Source organism: Daktulosphaira vitifoliae, unplaced genomic scaffold (assembly GCF_025091365.1).
Source record: "Daktulosphaira vitifoliae isolate Bord-2020 unplaced genomic scaffold, ASM2509136v1 Scaffold_3, whole genome shotgun sequence".
NCBI lineage: Eukaryota > Metazoa > Arthropoda > Insecta > Hemiptera > Phylloxeridae > Daktulosphaira > Daktulosphaira vitifoliae.
The window spans coordinates 13,353,510-13,374,281 of NW_026099574.1; the positions used below are offsets into that span (position 1 = coordinate 13,353,510).

Sequence of the window (20,772 nt, forward strand, 5' to 3'; positions counted from 1 at the left end):
CTTAAAATATTTTCGTTAATAATAAACCTAACGTAGTTGATTTACTGACATTAATATTTTAAAGACTTCATATTTATTATATGAAGTATATAAAATTATATACTTTTATTATTAATTTAAAAAATTAAAAATGATACATTTTATGGTACTTTTGTTTACTACGACAATTATTGTGAGTTTTTGCTTTGAAAGAAACATCGATGAAAAGTAAGTTTCTATACATAATAAATCTTCGCTCATTGGTATAAATTCGATGCGAAGCTGAGATGGTATTAATTATAGAATGATGTGTATTTTTTTTTTTTTTTTTTGTTAAACAGACAATAAAATTAAATGTTGATTAATTTTAAAATGTAATTTTTATGTAAAAATCACTGTTTAACATAAAATATTGTAATACTTAAAAATGCCATAACTTTTTGAAAAATGAACGAATTAAAATAATTTTTTTTATATTGAAACCTTAGATATTTTTTTTCATTTGACATAATTTTTTTGAAAATCTGACTCTAAACTTGCACACAAGGGAAATTCAAAAAAGCAATTTCTGCGCACAGATAAAGTTCTTTTCAATTTAATTTTTGAAAATGTTACGGAAATATTGACACTTTAATTTAATCTAAAATTAAAGCTTATATTATATACTTTACTATGAAAAAATAAATTCGAAATATACATTTTCTTCTTGTTGAAAATTGCTACCATATTCAAAAATATGATATTTTGTATTAAAATTCTGGGTTTTGTATTTTATTTTATTTTAAAATAGGGGAATACACTGACTTTCATGAATATTATACAATTTAATTGACATAGTATAAAGTTCATAAGACATAAGAAGTTAAACTTTATTTTTGCTATTAAGTAACTTTAAAATTTGAGTTAGCTTCAATTGCCAATTTTATCGAAATGACGAAAGCGACGAACAGTTGCCGAGTTAGTAACGCTTATGTTTTTCACGCTTAGTGTACGTGATTCGAATCCAACTGAAATAATTATATTTTGCATTATTTTTGATTTAGAAATAAATTTTCAAATCATTTAATTTTTATCTCATTCAGATTCAATAATTTCAATAAATATCAAGGACCCCATAACTGTCGTCTCCCCTCTTAAGAAGAAATTTTTAATCATGTCAATATTATTTTACTATGTGCGTTTTTTTGTGGATGCGATTTATTTTCCCAACCATTATCTGACCTACATTTTCAACCATGGGTCAAATCATTACAATTCGTATTTAGTTGAAGATCCCTTAATCAAATAAAAAGTAGCTTAACCAGCTTTATCCATACAAACATTTAAAATCATTCGTTTCTAATGTTTTCAAAGTATTTATTGACGAATCAAGTTTGATATAATAAAAGTATTCAACTGCAAAAGTAAATAATTTTACTTTATAATTTATTAATTTTTTAACTCTATTTATGTGCGTTACTAACAGTCTATAATATTCCAAATTTTTTGGTAACATGTTGCTATATAAATCATAAATCTAAAAAAAAATGATTTTTAGTTTCACCTGATAATGGATCTTTACAATTATAATCAAATTTTATAACACACTAAATTGAGTAGATCTTTTTAACAAATATTTTTTTATTAGTTTTTTTAATTAAATCATTAAAATTATTTCAATTCTGCATATTTTAATTGTAGAATCTTTTTAAACGTCAAAAATTAATTATAAATGATTACTATGATGTCTATTCAAGTGATCTATTACGACAAAACTTAAAAAAAATCAAACTTTTCTGATAAATTTATTGTAAATAGTATTGTAAATAATAACCATTTTTTTCTATTTAATGATTTTAATTTCAAACTTGCAAGTTGGGCTAAAAGTTATAGTAAAAAAAATTTTTTTATTATAAACTTTCACTTTGAAGGACAAAAATAAGTAGGTTAAAAATGATAGTTTTACATAAAAAAAATTGTATTAATCCGTATATTTTTAAATAGTTATAGCAATTTAAAGTTAAAAATATAAAATCTAATATTGATAGTTTTAAAACAAAAATAGCATGTTTTTTAACTAAAGTATAGTTAACATAAACTTTCATTTAATATATGTTTGATGTTGGAGTATTTGCGGAACATTTTCAAAAGTTAACTTTCTATTCAAAAGTTAATATTTTAAATTTATTCTATAGATGAGTAAAAGGTCAGATATTCAATAAAAATATATCTAATAAAAGGGAATATAACTAATAAAAAAATTGTTTTGATACATCCATTTTTCAAAAAATTTCAAGTACAAATGTAAAAACCCAAAAATGTTTTTAAATATTACCCCATTTACTAGGAATAAAGAAAATTTTTTCAAAATTTGAGGGTAATAACGTCCATTAAATATAATTTGTGATTTTTTGACGTGTTGTTAAAAAAATTCTGTCCATTGAAATCTAAGAAAAAGTAGTAACTGACACAAAAATTAAAAATACGATTGTAAAATTACAGTGATATTTATAATGAATTTTAGCATCGCATTAAAGCTAAGAAATAATTTAAAAAAATATACTAGGAATATTATTTTAAAAAATTAAAAAAAGATAGAAAAAAGAGGCAACTTTTTAGTTCATTTCTCTAAAAATTTCACTTTCAGTCCAAATTTATTATATTAATGTTTTACATAAAACTGAAATTTTATAAAGTGTGATCATTATAACCTTATTGATGAATTTCTAAAAACAATTACCAAAAATATTAACAAATTGTTTATTGCTATTTAAATAACTGTAGTATAATTTTGATATAGTGTGCAAAAAGCATGGAATGAATGGGAAATACAATTTAATGGAATGTACCATCAATATAAAAAGCATAATCGAGGTTTTGAATATAATGCAAATAAATATTTCACAATAAAAAATCAGTATTTATCTGAAATAAATAAGTTCAGATCGTGGCACAGTGTGAATCACTTAAATGAAAATATTGAAGTAACATAAAAATTATTATTAAAAAATAGTATAGACATAATATATAATTAGTTATTAAATACCAGTATCTGCTACGTGGTCATACCCAATATCATTGCACTGTCGACTAGGCTTATAACATTGACACAGTGACACACGTATTACTACAGCGGGCAGACTGCACACATAAACACTTTTGGAATTTACGGCTACCGTACCATAATACATAATTACCAAACGCAAGTTGACATTTAACCATCAACGTGACTATTACTTATATTCAGTGTTGAGAAGGAACTAGTTCCAAAAGGAATCCTGGAACGAGTTCTTTTTGAAGTAACGATGCTAGGAACTGTTTCCTTTTAAAATAAAGGAACGAGGAAAATGAACAAATTCCATTTTTTAAGGAACCTGAACGGAAATTACAGTTCCTAAAAATTTTTATGAACATGTTTAAGTGTAGTTTTCTTCGTATCTAGACATTAAAATATTAAGGTATTTTTAGTTGACTTTTGACAATGGAAGTCCCCTATATACCCAATCGAGATCGTAGGATGTTTAAATGAATCAATTGACTATAAATAGAGTTATTATCACATGTAGGTATACAGTAAATATTTAATATATGTTTACCAGTAGAGAAAAATACAACTTCAAGTTCTCGTATTGAAGAGTTAGAATTATTCTTAAAATGCCAGTCGAAAGACTTGACTGTGTTACTATTGTACCCTGCAATATTAAAAGTATTTTTAGAATTTAACACACCCCTTCCATCTAGTGCTCCTGTTGAGCGACTGTTTTCGACAGGTTTCAATGTGATGACACAAAAACGCCATAAATTGAGTGATTCACTTTTTGAAAAATTAGTTCTATTAAAATAAAACAAATTTGGTATATAAAATGAAAATTTTGTTTTGTTTTAATAGGACTAATAATTCTCAAATTTGTAATTAATGTGTGTGTTAAATACTAAAAATACTTTTAATATAATACTATTAAATAGTAAAACTGTAAATAAATAGTTGTAAATAGTGTAAATAGTTGTTAACTGTACAAATTTTTTACAGTTGACAGCTATAAGTCTAATAATAAGAAATATGCATTATTACAATGTTATAATATTTAAAACTACATCTGTAATGTGTAGCATTTTAATTATTATAGTAGTTATTTATATTCTGATTTAAAAGATCAGTAGTACAGTTATACATTTTTATTACAGAATGATGTAATTGTTTTTGTGTAGTTACTAGTTATAAAACATTATTAAACATATTTATTTATGCCTTTATGATTTAAATATGCCATATAATCTAAAAATTCATAATAAAAATAAAAACAATTTTTTAAATAACTTGGTTACATAGAAGGAACGAAGAGTGGAACGAGTTCTTATTTTGGAGGAACTGGATCTGGAACAAGTTCCTTCTTAATATAAAGAACTAGGATCTGGAACGAGTTCATATTTTAGAAAATGAACGGGGAACGGAACGAGTTCCATTTAAAAAGGAACTTTCCCAACACTGCTTATATTGTCTAACATCCTAACTTAAATTAGCTTTCACCGAGATGGTATGTGTGTGGGCCTTTAGTTCCCTATTGGATAATAATCCAACAGGGAGCTATTAAATTTTTTTTATAAATCTTGTTTTATTTCTTAAATATTGTTTATTTCTTAATTTTTGAATTCTACATGTGTATATGTAATGATTAAATTAAATTAAAGTTCTTAACTAGCGAAAAAACTCAAAATTAATGTAATATTATATATAGCGATGGGTAATATGAGAACTCTGTTTAAAATTCTTCTACGGTAAATTATATTGTAGTCATATTATGATTACAACTATTTCATATTAATCAATTCGAATAATAGTTATTCTAAATAAAAATATTTATAAATTAAAAATTTAACTATGAATATTATTGATGAATTTTATAATTTAAAGTTAAATAAGCTGGCTCAAGCTCATGCAAATTATTTAGCTATGACTGGGATTTTCAGCCTCAGTCCAACTAAATATATTTTCGGAGAGATAATTTCATATTGTAGCATGATAGAAGATCTTGGGAAAATTGTAGCTTTAAATACTTACAGTAAATTTGATAAAGGTAAAAACATCTTTAATTTTGATGCAGATGAAGAAGAAATGACACAAGGTACGTATTATTTTCAAATTGTTTTGTTTTATTCGAAAAACGACTAAAAATAGTTTATTATCTATAATAAAATTTTATCATACAATTTAAGATGATTTCTATGAAAAAAAATTATGGTATAAAAACAATTACATTTTTTAGAGAGTAATTTTTTTACTATTCTTACTAATTAGTTAATGATACTAAAAAGTTTATATACACAGTGGTTTGGTGGTAAATTTAAATAAAAATTGTTATTAATTAAAAAAAAAACGTTTTTTGTTCTAATAATTATAATAGATCATTATTATAAGTGCTGTTATAATTCTTCAACTCTTTTAACTAATTGGGATTCTTATATCCTAAATTAATGTTTAACACTATCATCATTGATCTCAAAAAAAAAAAAAAAATGTTTATCTTTTATTTAAAAAAAAAGACTTACTCAAGTAAGATAATTTGAGTTTAGTACAAACCAATAACTAAAATACATTATAATACGTATATTATGTGATATTTGATTGCAATAACTATATGCAACACATGTTTACAAAAAACAAAATTTATCCCGAGATATATTATGCAAAAATATTTAGAATAAAAAAATAAATAATAAATTTTTAAATAACAAAAAGAGATTAGAAATTTTCCTTTAATAATATAATAATAAATTATATGGCTCGTCTCTAATATTCTAACGATGATTTCAGATGAAAATATTGAAGGACGACATGATGCAACTGCATTAATTTGGAAAAGTGCTACTGAAATTGGAATTGGGATTTCATGTACTAGAAAATTTAAAAACGACAATATAATATTCAACGAACCATTAGTTATTATAGTAGTATTAATAAGTCCTGATATAAACATAATAGGAGAATATAAAGAAAATATTCAACCTAGAAACATTGAACTTATGGTTCAAGATGGTTATTTTTCAAAAAAAAAAGGACTTTTAAGTTTAGAAAATATATTTGGATTTACAATCGATTTCAAGCCTTTTATTGATAATTTATTTTGGTTTTTCAATAAAAAGAATAAAGACGAGGAAAAAAATGAAAAAATGAAAAAAGCTTAAATATTGCGTTTAACTTTTTTCAAATGTATTTACATTTTTTAAAACGCCAAAAACACTCATACGCGTATACATGTAAAATAATGAATTGTTATACTTAATGAGAAATATATTACATCTTAATGTTTATGAAATAAAACAATAATAAAATATATTTCTAAAATATTTTTTTGTTTATTTAAATAAACTTACATAGGTAGTTAAGATTAATTTACACATTTTACAAAATGATTTTATATCTCCATACCCAGTGGTGGCTCGTGGGTGCTGGTGGTGGGTAAGCGATTTTAAATACAATACTGCTAATTATGGGTATATAAAATTGTCAAATTAAATATAGGGTCATTCCATGTGATATCACCTAATGTGTGTGCTGATATAGTTCAGAAATTTATATCATAGACTTCTTAAAGGTCATTGACAACAAAAATAACATATATAATTTTTTTTTTATTGTTTTTTTACCAGATAGCGCATTTTTTATAATTAAAAACAGCCAATGTTCTAGAGTCTATAACTTCAGAACCAAATAATCTATCACTGTAGAACTAGCACTGTTTTACTCATATTAAATAGTACTTCAATTTTATTCTTAAGTTTATGAATTTTTAATTTTTTTAAACATCAAAATTTTTAAGTTTTGCAGTATTTTAATAGCAAAATTTGAAGGGCAAAAATTTTTTTTTTTTTTTTCAGAAACTTTTAGTAATGTATTTTTAATTCATATCATATTTGAATCGATTTATAATTATTTTTGTATCATTTTACGGTCTTGAACACGCGTAGTTTGCTGAAAATAGCCAACTCTATCATCACATTATACAAAAGTGAATGAACGAATTTTTTTTTAAATTTACATAGTACTTACCTTTAGGCAATTAAAACGTCTGATAAAAATTTGATGATGGAGAAAAAATTTTAACGCTACTTATAGAATTTACAAAATTTACAATTTGCGTATTATGGAAAATCCACAAACTACGTAATTTTCAGCACTCAATTTTTATTTCTTGTATTTATTCTGCGTCCTGTAGTAGATTAAGTTATTGGGACTCATAAAAAAATCCTAGGAGCAATGGCTAAGTTTGGAAAAGTTCCATTACTTTTCTAATGGACTATTTCATTAAAAATGTTTGTGCTTTTGTATTTATAATATTTAGCTTAATTTTTCGAATGACAATTAAAATTATTTTATTTTATAATGTAGTAAAATTATTATAATAAATTGTTGAAACTGACACAAGTAATATTTGATGATTTATAAAACGAAGAATAAATAAATCAACGTTTTACAGTTTACCTATTTATAAAACATCTTAAAAGGGGAATAGACAATAAGATATTGAAATTATTAAGTACAGAATATAAATCTTAACATCTTGGTGTGAAAACAAATTGATATATATATTTTTTAATTTATTATTTGATGTTATATTTTCATATGATGAACAAAAATATTGTTTTTATTATTTAAGACTATATTATTAATTTTAACAACAAAATTATCTGTCTTAAATAATAAATTTATAAAAAAAATTACAAAAAGCTAAAAGGAGTTTTCGTACCAAATTAACAATGTTAGATAAAATAAAACAAATAGCATCAATAGTTGTATCACAGTTTTAATTCATCATTAATAATTTACACGTAATATTTATCAGTTTTCAAAAATTATATGTAAAATATAATAAGCCTAATACTAAACATTATCTCCATTTTCTTCTCAAATTAAAAACATATCACATTTATAAACACTTCATCATATATTGTTAGGCAAATGATATAAATCGGTAGTTCAGAATGTATTAAATATACAGCGTGAAATATTAGGTCATTTGCAATATAAGAATAACAATTCAAATTTGAACAATAAGTAATACCGGTAACTAAATGGCGGTTAAAAAATAAATAAATCAAGTACATTTAAATGATGGTTGTGAACAAAAACAAATAATGGAACACTTTTGATAAAAGCACAAATAATAATAGAAATAGTAATGGTTATAATAATAATGATAATAATAATTATATAATATACTAAAATAATCATAAAAACACATTCAGTGAATTTATTTTATATATATATATTTATATATTTTTTTGGAATGAATGCCAATTAAATAACAATATAATGTAAATGGCGATTGACAATACATTATATGTTTTTGTAACAAAATATTGATAACCTTTAAGTAAAAATAGAAAGCTTATTAAAAATTAAATATACTCCGGTAAAAATATATTTTGGTTTAAGCCTAAATAGTAGTATTTAATTTCACATTTGATGTATAAAGGCGTGATGGTAAAAAATTGACTTTGGCTGAAGGAAAAAGTTATTGGATATTTTTATACTGGGAAGAAATGAATATAAACCGAAAATGTGTGACCATATGGTTGATAGACAACATAACGGACAAAACCGAGTGACCAACATTTGCTGGCCACATAGCTTTCATTAACTATAATCTCGTTTGATGGGAGAACGAATGACACTTGGCCTAAAAGAAGAGGCAATTGTTGCTGCACAACTAACAGCTGTTATAGATGACTGTTTTTGAAGTTTTGATGGATTGCTAGTAAAGTTAAATGCTTCAACAGACTGTTCTTGATTGTATTGAGGACCTTCAGACAGAGTTTCTTCTATTATCACATAAATTTTATCTTTATCAGCCTATAACAATAAAAATTCAATTAATTATAAACTTTTATGTTTAAATTCTCTATTATTACTTCATTTATAAAGCCAAAATGAACGAGTTCTTGTGAGAGTGTTGAAGCTGTATCTGCATCTGTAATGGAACAAGTCAGTTGTCTATTCATTTTATCGTCCATTCGTAGCAAAATAGTCATCTATAAAAAATATTTCAATTGTTATAAAACAAAGTGCATAATAATTTTAATTGAATTTTGTAGATAAACAAAATTAAAAACCCTAGATTAAAAAAAAAAAAACTGCTTTTGTTGTCTATGGTATGTGTCAGCATACTTAAATAGTCATAGCTTATAGTAACATTTTAGAAAATTAAATATAATTATGTTGGTATATATTTTCATGTCACATTTATTGTAAAAATAAATCAGAAGGTTGAGAGCATATTGTTGAACTAATTTTGATAGACTATGATAAATAGAAATGAGAAATTATCTTAATTTGTCTAGCTTAAAGTACATTAAAAATCATTATTAAAATTGATTATCACTTGACAGTATGTAATCTTGAAATACTTATTTCTTTTTTTTTTTTTACCATCAAGTTGGTTAACGACAATCGATTTTTAAAATTTGACTAGTCCATCTTAAGAAATAATTAAGTGAAGCAGCATTTTCCTACTTGCCTTATATACTAAGGGACATTGTGTTTACCACCATTGAATTTGACGTGTGATAATAATCATCAAACTACTATCAGCAGTAGGCAAAGCTTAACTTCAGATCTTGACACATCTGAGGTGTTCACTGCGCTACACTACAATTCGTTTCACTATTTCCAATTATTTAAATCAAAATTTTTAAGCTGGGACAAAATTGATTTATCAATATATATTTTAGAACTAGTCCACTCTAGTTTTAGGTTGGACTAATAATTTGATAATACAATTAATTTTAATAATTGATTATTATTTGCTCGATAAAAATAAGCAATTATAATATGTCTATAATTAATCTAAAAACTCAGTTATTAATATTAGTATATTATTAATATAACCGGTATAATTGATTTAATTTATTAATTGACGGTTATTATCGATTACAATTAGTCACTATTATTAATGATCAATTATTTTAAAATAAAACAATGGCGCGACCTTATTTCAATACCTCATCTCCTTTATAATAATATGTGTTTACATTAGCCATTTATTTCTATTTAAATATTTTTAGAAAAAAAAAAACTGTACACAACTGACCATAAAGTCATTTTGTGCATCATCTTTTGGTTTTATGTTACACATCATATTGACAACACGCCTGACTTCTACATCCAATGGTCCAACACTATTTCTGTCCGATGGAATCGATTGATCCATCGAGCCCGTCGGACTTTGAGGTTGAAAACTGGTCAGTCGTACTGGTCCGGCCTCCAGTGCATAAGCTGTCAACGGATATATACCAAATCTATAGTAAAAATATACATGAATTAATTAACTAAAGGCAAGATTACGATCTTATAAAATGATAAATGTATTACCTTACGTCCTCGACAAACTTTTCCAATTTGTTACTTTCGGGAACATCACACATTTTTAATTGTACATTTCTGGTATGGTCATCTCCGTGAACAATCTCGCCCATCACCGTATCGGGATGGTACACCTCATCGGACAGTCGGTCAGCAAAATGTTCTAAAAAAAAGTACCAAAACAACCTGTGTAGCGCAAATTAAAACATAGATGGGTCGACAACATACCAGTCTTAACTAAAACGTGAGCTGCTAGTAGTTTTAAAGAATGCACTTCGAAGAGTACAGGGTGAAAGAGTAGGTTTCTGGCAGTGGGCCTTTTCTCGAAATCGGCCGTCAGACACTGGCGAATCAAATCTTTCTGTAACGGATCGTCCAGTGACTCGATGGTCCGTTTGATGTGGTCTTGGGTGACCAGTGTACCACTGTCGCCGTTGCCCTGTATTTCCAGTGATGCCATTTCCAGTGCACACATGCCAAAAGCATATATGTCAATGGCCGGCGTGACTAAGTCTGGAAAACCGTCGAGCATTAAATATGAGACGTTCAAATAGTAAACAAAGATATCAAGCACTGTGTAAAAAATACTAACTACCGCATTCGGGTGCGATGAAATGCATGTTCTTCATGTTCTCTCGGCAGGTCTTGATGTGAACGTGGATAGTATCCGGGGCCACTAAAGTATATAGATTTTTTTATAAATAAAAAAATTTCAATTAGTATCCATATAAGCGCTGTCGTGCTTCGTCTCGATCCAGCTGCCAGCGCATTTGACCCGGTCTGCCAGTTCTGGACAACCCACGCGGTCCTCAACGCCGGAAACATCGTGAACACCGCGAACGCGTTAACAATCCTACACAGAATAATGGGGAAGTCCCTACATTCGTCATTGCCAAGAACGGTCAGCCGACGACAAACCACCAAGCGGCATGTTTCGAGACGTCGCACTATGTGTAAAAAATATAAGGAAAAAAAAACATTTTTTTTTTTTTTTTAACCATGCTATTGTACGGTGTCATATCAATTATCATTACCTTCCGTAATAATTGTATATGCCGTATACTCGTAATATACGTTAGACTGATTATTTTTTTAATCTATAGATAATATGATTTATTTGGTATATTATATATGTCCCTTACATGGCTTGTTTCGCTCGTGCGCGGTACTTTACCTGATCCTATTTTCACGAGTCCATTGTGTTGGATAAATATCGTGTCACAGGTCAGATTCCCATGGATGATGGGCGGTGAACATGAATGCAAGTAACTGAAAAACAAACCACAACTTTTGTTTTTTTTGTTTGCTTTTCGACGGCGATGATAGCCAGTCAAAGATGGAAAGCGTTTTTTTTTCATGTTTTTGGGCGTGTTCTACTCTACACGACGAAAAATAGAATAAAAAACCAGCCACCGGCCCCCGGCGCTGTTGGTTTCTGACCTTTCATCGGTTTTTCATTTAGGAGAGTACATAAAATATGCATAGTATTATCATATTGTAAAAAATATTTAATATATATATATATAAATAAATATATATACATATATATATATATATATAATAATAAAATAAGATTATAAATATACATACATACACAAATACGTATGTATATTTATATATACATTATAAATAAAGAAATGGCATCATTAATGACATTGGACAGCGTTCTTGTAGTCGAACATGGACACAACACAAGCCTTTTGAATTACTAGTACAGTTAAGCTAGGGAATCGTTCGCCTGTGTTTCTTACACTAGTAGTGTATAACCTATATATTTATACTTAAAAAAATATTTTCTGAAAAAATACAATTATATATACATAGGTAGTGCGTGTGTGTCATGGTCGGAGTTTCAGCGGGACTGTGATTTACACGCTATCCGTTCGCCGGTGTATTCCATAAAACTCATCCCGGTCATCTTCATCGCAATATACAGTTTTTATCAATCGATCCGTCGCCGTTGCATCTGTTCGTTGACCCGCCCAAACAGCGATTGAAGTAGTTACTATTGGTAGTAATGAGCACGTCAAGTACAATTACCACACATTTGCATAAATTACCATCACAACAATTACACATTATGATAAATATATACACACATACACACATACATATATATGAATTATAAATAGTTTATGATAATTTATACGTACATTATTTTTTCGCCGAATTTCAATTATTTATAATTACCTATATACCTATACATATTATGTGAGTATGTTAATACAATATTTAACCTAAACACCAACGTTGTGTGTAGAAAACACGGCACACGACGATATTATGTATAGCGTTAATAATATTTATATATGATCCTAATACCAACAGGATCGGGGCCGTTCTAGCGATTTTAACATACCTTAGGGCGGATAGGATCTGAGTGCACCACCGTTTCCAAGCGGTCAACGAGATTTTCTTCACGTTGCGTTTGGTGCGTTTTAGGAACTGTTTCAATGAGCCAGAAGACATGTACTCTGTGATGAATATGACCTGGACCAACAAAAATATATCTACATTAGGGTTGCGCACTGTGTCCACATAGGTGTGAGTGTAGAGTGTTTGGAAGCAAAAGGATGAGCAGGATGTGAACCAAACCTGTGCAAAGAGAGCGCAGCCACAAACGCGAGCGCACGAGACTTACGCGAGGTTTGTCGTTGTGCGTATCCGTCCAGTATCGATGGAAGTTGACGATATTAGCATGTTGAAGCTGTGTCAAACTCTCGAACACCTGCCGGATCTTGTCCTCTTGAGCCTTGTAATTCTTGCGTTCCGAAAATTGCACTTCGTTCCACACCACCTCGACGCCTTCCTCGGTATCCATGGCTAGATAAGCACAATCGATTCCCGGGACATCCCGTTGCTCCACCTGTAACACGATAGAAACGGAACTGTTGTTATCACAGGTGGTCATGTGCACGTGACAAAACAAACGCGGAAGGTTAGAACTCAGAAATACAACGAGAATTATCGTTGGTATTTGCCAAGAAAACGCATCGTTAACATAATTATCAATGAATTTAAAATGACACAACAAACGTTGTGGTGTTAAGTTAAACCAAGCGCGCAGTGTTCTCTTGGCAAACGAACACCACAAAACCCACATATCTCACCGATGCATTGCGGCAGTCGTACTTTTTATAAGTGAACTTAAAACACTTCTGGTGCAAGCATTATGTTTTGTGGAACGGTTGCAATTCAAGAGAACTAACACAAGATCATAAACAATCTTATCAGTGATCTTTGCACGGATGGATACGATGAATACATTTAGTTTATTTGATGGGAGCGCGCGTCAAGGAAAACAAACGCTTCTCGAATGGTTCAGAAATAAAAGCCGGTATTGATCCATTTCGACATGTCACAAAACGCGGTCATGTCATGTCATGTCAATTACAGCCAATTAATTACGTTCATAATTGTTTGAGGGGTCGAGTTTGCACATTATGTAATTGGTACGATTTTACGGCTTTCGCCGAAAACTACTCAAGTCGAACGTCCTGAGCAGATGTTTCCCGACACAAAATAACATTGTCGTTTAGATGAAAATTAGGCAATTGCTCAACACTCACATTTTTTTGCTTATTAGTTCTCTGTTATATAAATATCGGAAGATGTCTTTTATAATAATAATAATAATAGTGAACAAATACAACAACACTTTTAATTGGCAGAGAGATTGCAGAGTCGTGGTAAACGTGACGCATGACGCGTCGCTATTCGCTCATCTACTCCGGACGACGGTAAGCAAACGACCGGCTGTAAATTAAATGATTCATAAATAATCGTTGGATAACTATGGAAATTATCTCATAAATCCCAATGAAAGTCAAAACAACGACAGCAATGCGAAATACGAAAAGACAAACGACCATTGATAATTCAAATTTAAAATGACCCACGCGGTTTTAGTAGAAACAACGCGCAGTAAAATGTCTACAACGTTTAAGATTCACTGCAGTCAATGACGTTTTCCAACTGTTCAGCAGTGCCAAATGCAAACGACCCAAATATGAAATTTAACCCTTCGCCATTGATGTCACGCTTAGAATACTTCGGTGTAAAATTTAACTTGTAAGTTAACGCACGGCCCTTAGAAAACGTCTACAGCCGTCGTATTTTGGTTAGACTTTGAAAGAAACATAAAATCATCTTCCGTCGAGGTCGTGTACCGTTTTTCAAACGTTCCGTCCACACGACCCATTAACGACGTCGGCCTTGTAAAAAATGCGTTTATGTCGACAATAATACAATTTGCGTCTTTCGAAATAAGTTTTTATAGCCGTCACAGATTAGCACACGACTTGTCCACACAGGCAAGTGGCCAGAAGTTTTTTCCCCGTTCCCGCAATTAATTATTTTTCACATTAAGTCAATACAACTTATTAACATCAAATCGGACAGCGGCCATTTTACAATCTACTAAGCCGTAACGTTAATCCATAGAAATGTGACAATTATAATACAACAGTCGAGTGCAGTCAATTAAGTCAGTAAAAACGCAATTTTTTTTTCGAAAAAGACTCGGAGTCGCCAAATATTTTAGTAATTTTTAAACATTAACTTCGGTCGTTTTTTTTTAAGTGTTCGCGTTCAAGGGCAAAACAGATTCAAACGATACATTAAACAGGGCGTGTAAAAAATAAACCAAAACAATTCATCAAGTCAACTAATCTGACATTATTTTAACCTTAACCGGAACAAGGCGCCGGTCTAGCGCCAACAAGAAATTCTGACTATTTTCTGTCTCAAATAATGCATTTGTCGATTTCGAGAGTCAAGTAAAAATATTCTAAAGGTGTCGCAAAAAAAAATAATTAACGAGTGAAATAACTAAAGCAAAGGTTTTAATTTCCCCTTAGTCGTGTTTGGCGATTTGATTTGACACGAACACGATAATTTCTGGGGAGCTAAGAAGGCAACTAATAGTTCAAGCAAAAAAACTCGATTTTATTGCGAACTTCTAGTAATACGCCAAGTCAAGCGCATAAAATCTATAGCAGAGACAATTGCATTTTCAGAAAGAGCGAGCATAATATAATATTACATTTTTGTCAGCCACACCTACACAGATATTTGCAAAAGCCGAGTGTGCTCGCATATTTTTTCAATTCTAAAACAATTTCACAGCTTAAATAATACTTTCAACGCGAACGTCATAAAAAATAATACGACTTATTGTCAATAAACAAAGTCAACAATTGATTAAGTCGAAAAAGTTGTCGCTTAATGATGTTTACGGTAAGAAACTTTGTTACAAAATAATGAAAAAAAGTGCATTTTTTTTTTAACTTAACGCTCTTAATTTAAATTTAGTTATTTTACTCGTTGAAAAATTAACCTTAATTATTCAATGGTTCGTTATATGTTAAAAATATTTGTTTTATGTTGCAAATATTAAGGCATTTTATTTACCTACAACGCGACTAGGCCATGGCGTTCATCCGGTACAGATCGGATCGGTCACGTCGGCAGCGAAGATCGTGAACAGTGGTAGATTTTCAACATTTTTCTGGGAGGAGATCATGAAGAATAAAATTTATTTGGAATACGCAGAGCCTTACCCTAAATAATGTAGACATATCGGTGCTAGGAGAAGTCGAGACCCCCTGCCCACCAATAAATCCGCCACTGATCGTGTACAAAGACACGTATGTACTGGGGAAATAATAGGCGCCGAACGATTTTTATAAGAACTGGCACTTAAGGAATTCTGGAGGTCGGTTCATTTCGATCGTATATGTGATGTTACAACAAAATAATGGTACGGTCGACATCTGGATATTATGCGATTCGATTCAACAAACGTATAAATCACACGGTGGCACTTTTGTCGCTATACCAGACGTTCTAACATAATGCCTTATATATATGTTTTTTTATCCTATTAAAAAGGCAATGACAAACGGCGCGCCCACGAACGTCTGATCCTTTTTTATTTTTTTCAATGTAAATTGCAAGAAAAAATAATACCAAGATAAGGCGATCGACCTGGCTGGCGTAGATAAAAGTAACGGTAATTGATAATCATAAAGATTAGCACCATAATATTTTTTTTTTCTAACAAACTTTCTGATTTCATGTGTTCGTAGTTTCATTCATTAGGGACACTAATCGGAAACAAAGTTGATATCGAGCAATTTTAATACGATGAACAATGAAATTCTGTCTGTTTGTATTGTCGAAAACAAATTTTACAAGAAAACTCACTCGGTACCGCTGCGACGCCAATGAAGAACAGTCAATTATGACAGAACAAAGCGTTATAGTTGCAACAATTAAAAAAGACTGTAACGCTTCATAAAGCGTTAGGTTCGGGAAAAAATGTTTTTAACTAATGTGCAGTCAAGAGCTATTTCAAATTTTCCAAAAAGAAAAATTATAAAACTAGGCCAAATGAAAGAAGTTAATGAATAAAAGAGAAGCCAACCGTTTTTTTTACGATCGTCGAACACTTCTCCTGGCACGTTTTGATGTTTTATGCGTTTTGAACATTTCTTAATTATTATTATTATATTTTCTAATCTCTCGCTTACGCTGTAATTTTGTATTAACACAAGTCAATGAACACAACAATAAACGTCCGGTGTAATGAATTACAATTGGACATATTTATTGGTACCTAAAGGCGAGACTATTGACCTCTCCCAATGCAGTAACATTTGACTCGTTCGGTGATGATAATTTCATTTATTTTTTGACAAACATCCATAAAAACATTCCAGGAATGAAATCGTTTGCATCTATCGGTCTGAAGTCAACTGCCGACAGATTTTAATATGAGTGCATGTTTTTTTTTAAGTTGTCAACCGAGTTACATTTTTCGTTTTACGCTCAGACGATGACAAAGTCGTGTACGGTCGGGAATTTACGGAAAGCGCGACGGGGTCGTGGCGCCACAAATTAATTGTAATCTTTCGTGACACTTACCGGCCATGAGTCATCAGGCAGACACAAGTCGACGATAATAAATAATTAATAACGCACGTTGACACTGATAATAATAACTATTACCACAATATACAACACCGTTGGTATCATATATTATAAGCACACATGTCACAGTACAATTGTCGTGTAGCTGGATTTGAATAAAGTTAATGTGAGCGCGTGACATAGGAACTTTGAGCATTGAGGTGTGTTTATTATTAAAATTATTCTTCCCTCCATTGAAAACACCACAAGTTGGTGGACCGACTTTTGTTTTAGATACAGACAAACCTAACGATTGGTTGGCTAATAAAATATATTTTGCTATTAAAACCAACTGATCGAAATTTATAAAAAAAAACCCGACTTCTTTACAAGTAGAGAGCAATTGTACTGGTAAAAAACACTTCAAGTTTCACCACAACAAATATACGTTATTCATTAGATAGTATATCTCCAAGAGCTAAGAATTATATGCACCGCAGTTTATGGTCACAAAATATTGGATTCGCGCAATTAATTCATTTATGAAGAAAAAATACAATAATTAGCATAGCACTACACATTAATTAGAATTTATGATAATTGTTTACGCGATAGATCTCAGAGTAAACGATTTCTATTTATCGAATCGATTAAATTAAAACGATATAAACATTGTAGCGAACGATTCACACGATAAAATGTATTATGAGGTTATTAATGATATTCTGCTTTATTAATCGGTTAATAGGAAGGGTTGACTAGCATTAGAAATCTTCAACTTGAACCAGTTGATTCCAGATAAGAATTGTCATTAGAAATATTCATAGTCATTAACTCAGGTTTTTAGACATCCCTATAAATTGAATTAATAATAAATCAAAAATGTTTTAATAATATTAATGAAGCGCTCAGAAAGTTTATCAAACTGCGCCACCTAAAATGTAAGAACGTGATTCTCAAGGTCGTCCGTATAATATATAACATTCGATAGAGAAACTAAGCGAACCGGTTCGAATGACACAAAACTAGTACTTTAAACGCGTTGACTACAACAAATTAATTCGTATAGTTATAGAAATACAAAAATGCCCGGGAAGAGTCGAAGAAACCAACTTTCGGGTTTCTTTCCAACCACATGCACTTTAACGATTGTCGTACTTCACACTAAGAATAACAACTGGCTACAATTATCTCTCAATGATTATTTAACTGAAAGAAATAAAAAAACATAATCATCAAAAAATAATAAAATTCGCACTGTCAAACAATTAGTGCAAAATAAAACTGTTGGGAAAAGAAAGTTAAGGAGGTAAGTGTGCGTACAAGTTTAGGTTGCAATCAATAACAAAAACAATTATCTTAAAGATCAGCTTTCAAAGCGTTTAAAGAGGTCCGATAAAAGGAAAACACTCGAATGATAGTTGTCGTTATTTTTTAATTTGTCACTGTTATCGTGTTTTCGATTATTAATGAATACGATTACAAATGAATGCCAAAGTTTTAACTCAATTCGTCGATGCTTCGCGTCATCATCTACGGTTTGAGTGGCTAAAACACCACACTGCATAAAAATAAAAAACGTGACGTGCATATTGTGAAATTATCACGGATATCATGTTTATTTTTTGTAATCCCTTAGGGTCTCCGATGAAAACCAGCAACAATACACTCATAATTATAACTACTATTCGGTCTATGTTGTGTAGACTATGTAATCGTGTCCGTTAAAAGGCAATAACAGACAAAATAAACACTATTCAAATTATTACGAACCAACGCAAACATCGACGTCAAAACAAAACGCTGGGCACAGGCACAATGCCAGTGAATCATAGAATTTTTTAAGGAAAACAATAACTACAGTGATTGTCTGCACGAGCGGCGATAACAGTTGAATAGTAAAAAAAACATTACACGTGAGCAAAGTGAATGACATCACTTAGAACTAACGTCAGCATTAAAACCCGTTAAAGGCAAAACAGGAAGAACACGAATAATAACATCGAAAAATATCAAAGGTCTTTACGACCATCATTAACAACTGCAGATAGTAGTCATGTATCGGTTGAAAGGATAAAAAAATGTTCAACTATAGTTGTATTTGCTCTACATACCTTTATGTAGAACAAATACCATACACTTCTGGATTGTCTTATTTAACATTGTTTAAGTATGACACAACACCATAAATTGTTATCTCAAGTGAATAGTTGCAAGTTTGTAGACAATAATTAAAAAAAAAAAAAAACAACAATTATGGTTAAGTTTACTAAACGTCAAATTACCATCAAGGTTATCACTCATGAGGAATAAATCGTCATAACAAATTATCGATATCATAAGACTCACTTGTTTGCTCAAAATCTATAAGAATTTAAATTGTTCAACTTCTGCGCGTTCAAATTAAAAATTAAGAGAATATTGATTTGTTTTTTAATAAATCAAAATGAAAGTTTTTTTTTTTAATAATTTATTTTACTTTTATGAAATTCTATGAAAGTAAACCTAGATTTCATGCAACTGTAGAATGGGTGAAAACACTTTTTATGTTATGGGGGCGCCTTAAAATGAATTTATAAGAAAAAACTACTAAATTGTTTTCGTTAATTTGAAGAAGAAAAGGAATTTCAGACTTTAGTTTTTTTAACTTCTACAATTATCAATAGTCGCCATGTCATTATAGATCTATTCTACATTTTACTATAACCAAAATAGTTTTACTATAATACTCAAACGTACCAAATTCGTTCATGAAAGGACTCATAGTTCGTGTTGAATTAGGTTATTGCCCTTGTGTTTTATCGTTCAGAAACACAAGCAACGTATGGTGTGTTCCTGTGAAACGAGTTTGTTCAGACACAAAAGAAATAAAAAACGACAAATAAAAAATCGTTAAATTTACATAGCGAGCAGCGAGTTCAGACTTGATGATGTATTTAATTAATATGTTCGTAGACAAATCAATGGAGTAAAACGGTTTATGTTGGTCCGGAACACTGTAACCCGACCTTTGTACGACCGATTATCACTGATAATGACCGATACATTAACACATCTTAGTCAATGTGAACAAGAGGAGGGAAGGGGATGCACGTCCGACAATTACTTTCACCGAATAATGCACTCAAGTTCAATGTCAGACGGGTGCGCAAAAAGTGAACGACCTCAACAGCCACCGGCGGCATCGACCACGGCGGCAGTACTAACGACCTAGGGCAAGGTGTTCCTCCTCTTTTTACTGCTGGCATGCACACAACCGACCGAGCGGAGCGCGGGTGTTTGGGACACACGGGACGGGGTGACTGCTGTCGGCGTACACTCGGCTTACGGATAACATGGTCGGTGGTTATCGACCGGATGAGATTGTATCAAATAGACGGATAGGAGGAATACATGGGGTGGCGGGTGGAAGCTATTCGTTCGCTCGCAGATGATTCTAGACTACTTTTGGACCCGACAAAAGCTCTCGTGTACACTTCTTTCGCTTGTAGCTGTTTATCGATTTCCGCTTCTGACAAAAATGTACCAACAGAATTACCCAA

At 30.3% G+C, this 20,772-nt stretch overlaps 2 protein-coding genes across 3 annotated transcripts in view; one reads left to right on the forward strand and one right to left on the reverse strand.

Annotated features, from left to right (window-relative positions):
- Positions 1–6,237, forward strand: LOC126902745 (uncharacterized). Its single transcript, XM_050680345.1, has 4 exons — positions 1–207; positions 2,759–2,942; positions 4,871–5,081; positions 5,771–6,237. The coding sequence occupies exons 1-4, from the start codon at positions 131–133 to the stop codon at positions 6,139–6,141; spliced, it is 843 nt and encodes a 280-aa protein (XP_050536302.1). The 5' UTR covers positions 1–130; the 3' UTR covers positions 6,142–6,237.
- Positions 6,238–7,740: 1,503 nt separating this feature from the next.
- LOC126902742 (nuclear receptor-binding protein) overlaps positions 7,741–20,772 on the reverse strand; it is a 41,103-nt gene continuing 28,071 nt past the window's right edge. For both annotated transcript variants that reach the window (XM_050680342.1, XM_050680341.1), the window contains exons 2-10: positions 12,960–13,184; positions 12,678–12,808; positions 11,493–11,587; positions 10,911–10,994; positions 10,547–10,831; positions 10,328–10,481; positions 10,047–10,254; positions 8,869–8,988; positions 7,741–8,809 (exon numbers count right to left, since the gene is read on the reverse strand). In XM_050680342.1, coding sequence (XP_050536299.1) covers positions 8,594–8,809; positions 8,869–8,988; positions 10,047–10,254; positions 10,328–10,481; positions 10,547–10,831; positions 10,911–10,994; positions 11,493–11,587; positions 12,678–12,808; positions 12,960–13,139 — 1,473 coding nt within the window. In that variant the 5' untranslated portion in view covers positions 13,140–13,184 and the 3' untranslated portion in view covers positions 7,741–8,593. The remainder of the gene's footprint in view (positions 8,810–8,868; positions 8,989–10,046; positions 10,255–10,327; positions 10,482–10,546; positions 10,832–10,910; positions 10,995–11,492; positions 11,588–12,677; positions 12,809–12,959; positions 13,185–20,772) is intronic.

Bases quoted from the DNA above. Each gene is read 5' to 3' on its own strand.
- LOC126902745 (XM_050680345.1), top strand. From the start codon at position 131: ATGATACATTTTATGGTACTTTTGTTTACTACGACAATTATTGTGAGT. The intron at 208-2,758 runs GTAAGTTTCTAT...ATTTTGATATAG, and splicing joins GAAAGAAACATCGATGAAAA to TGTGCAAAAAGCATGGAATG. The intron at 5,082-5,770 runs GTACGTATTATT...CGATGATTTCAG, and splicing joins TGAAGAAGAAATGACACAAG to ATGAAAATATTGAAGGACGA.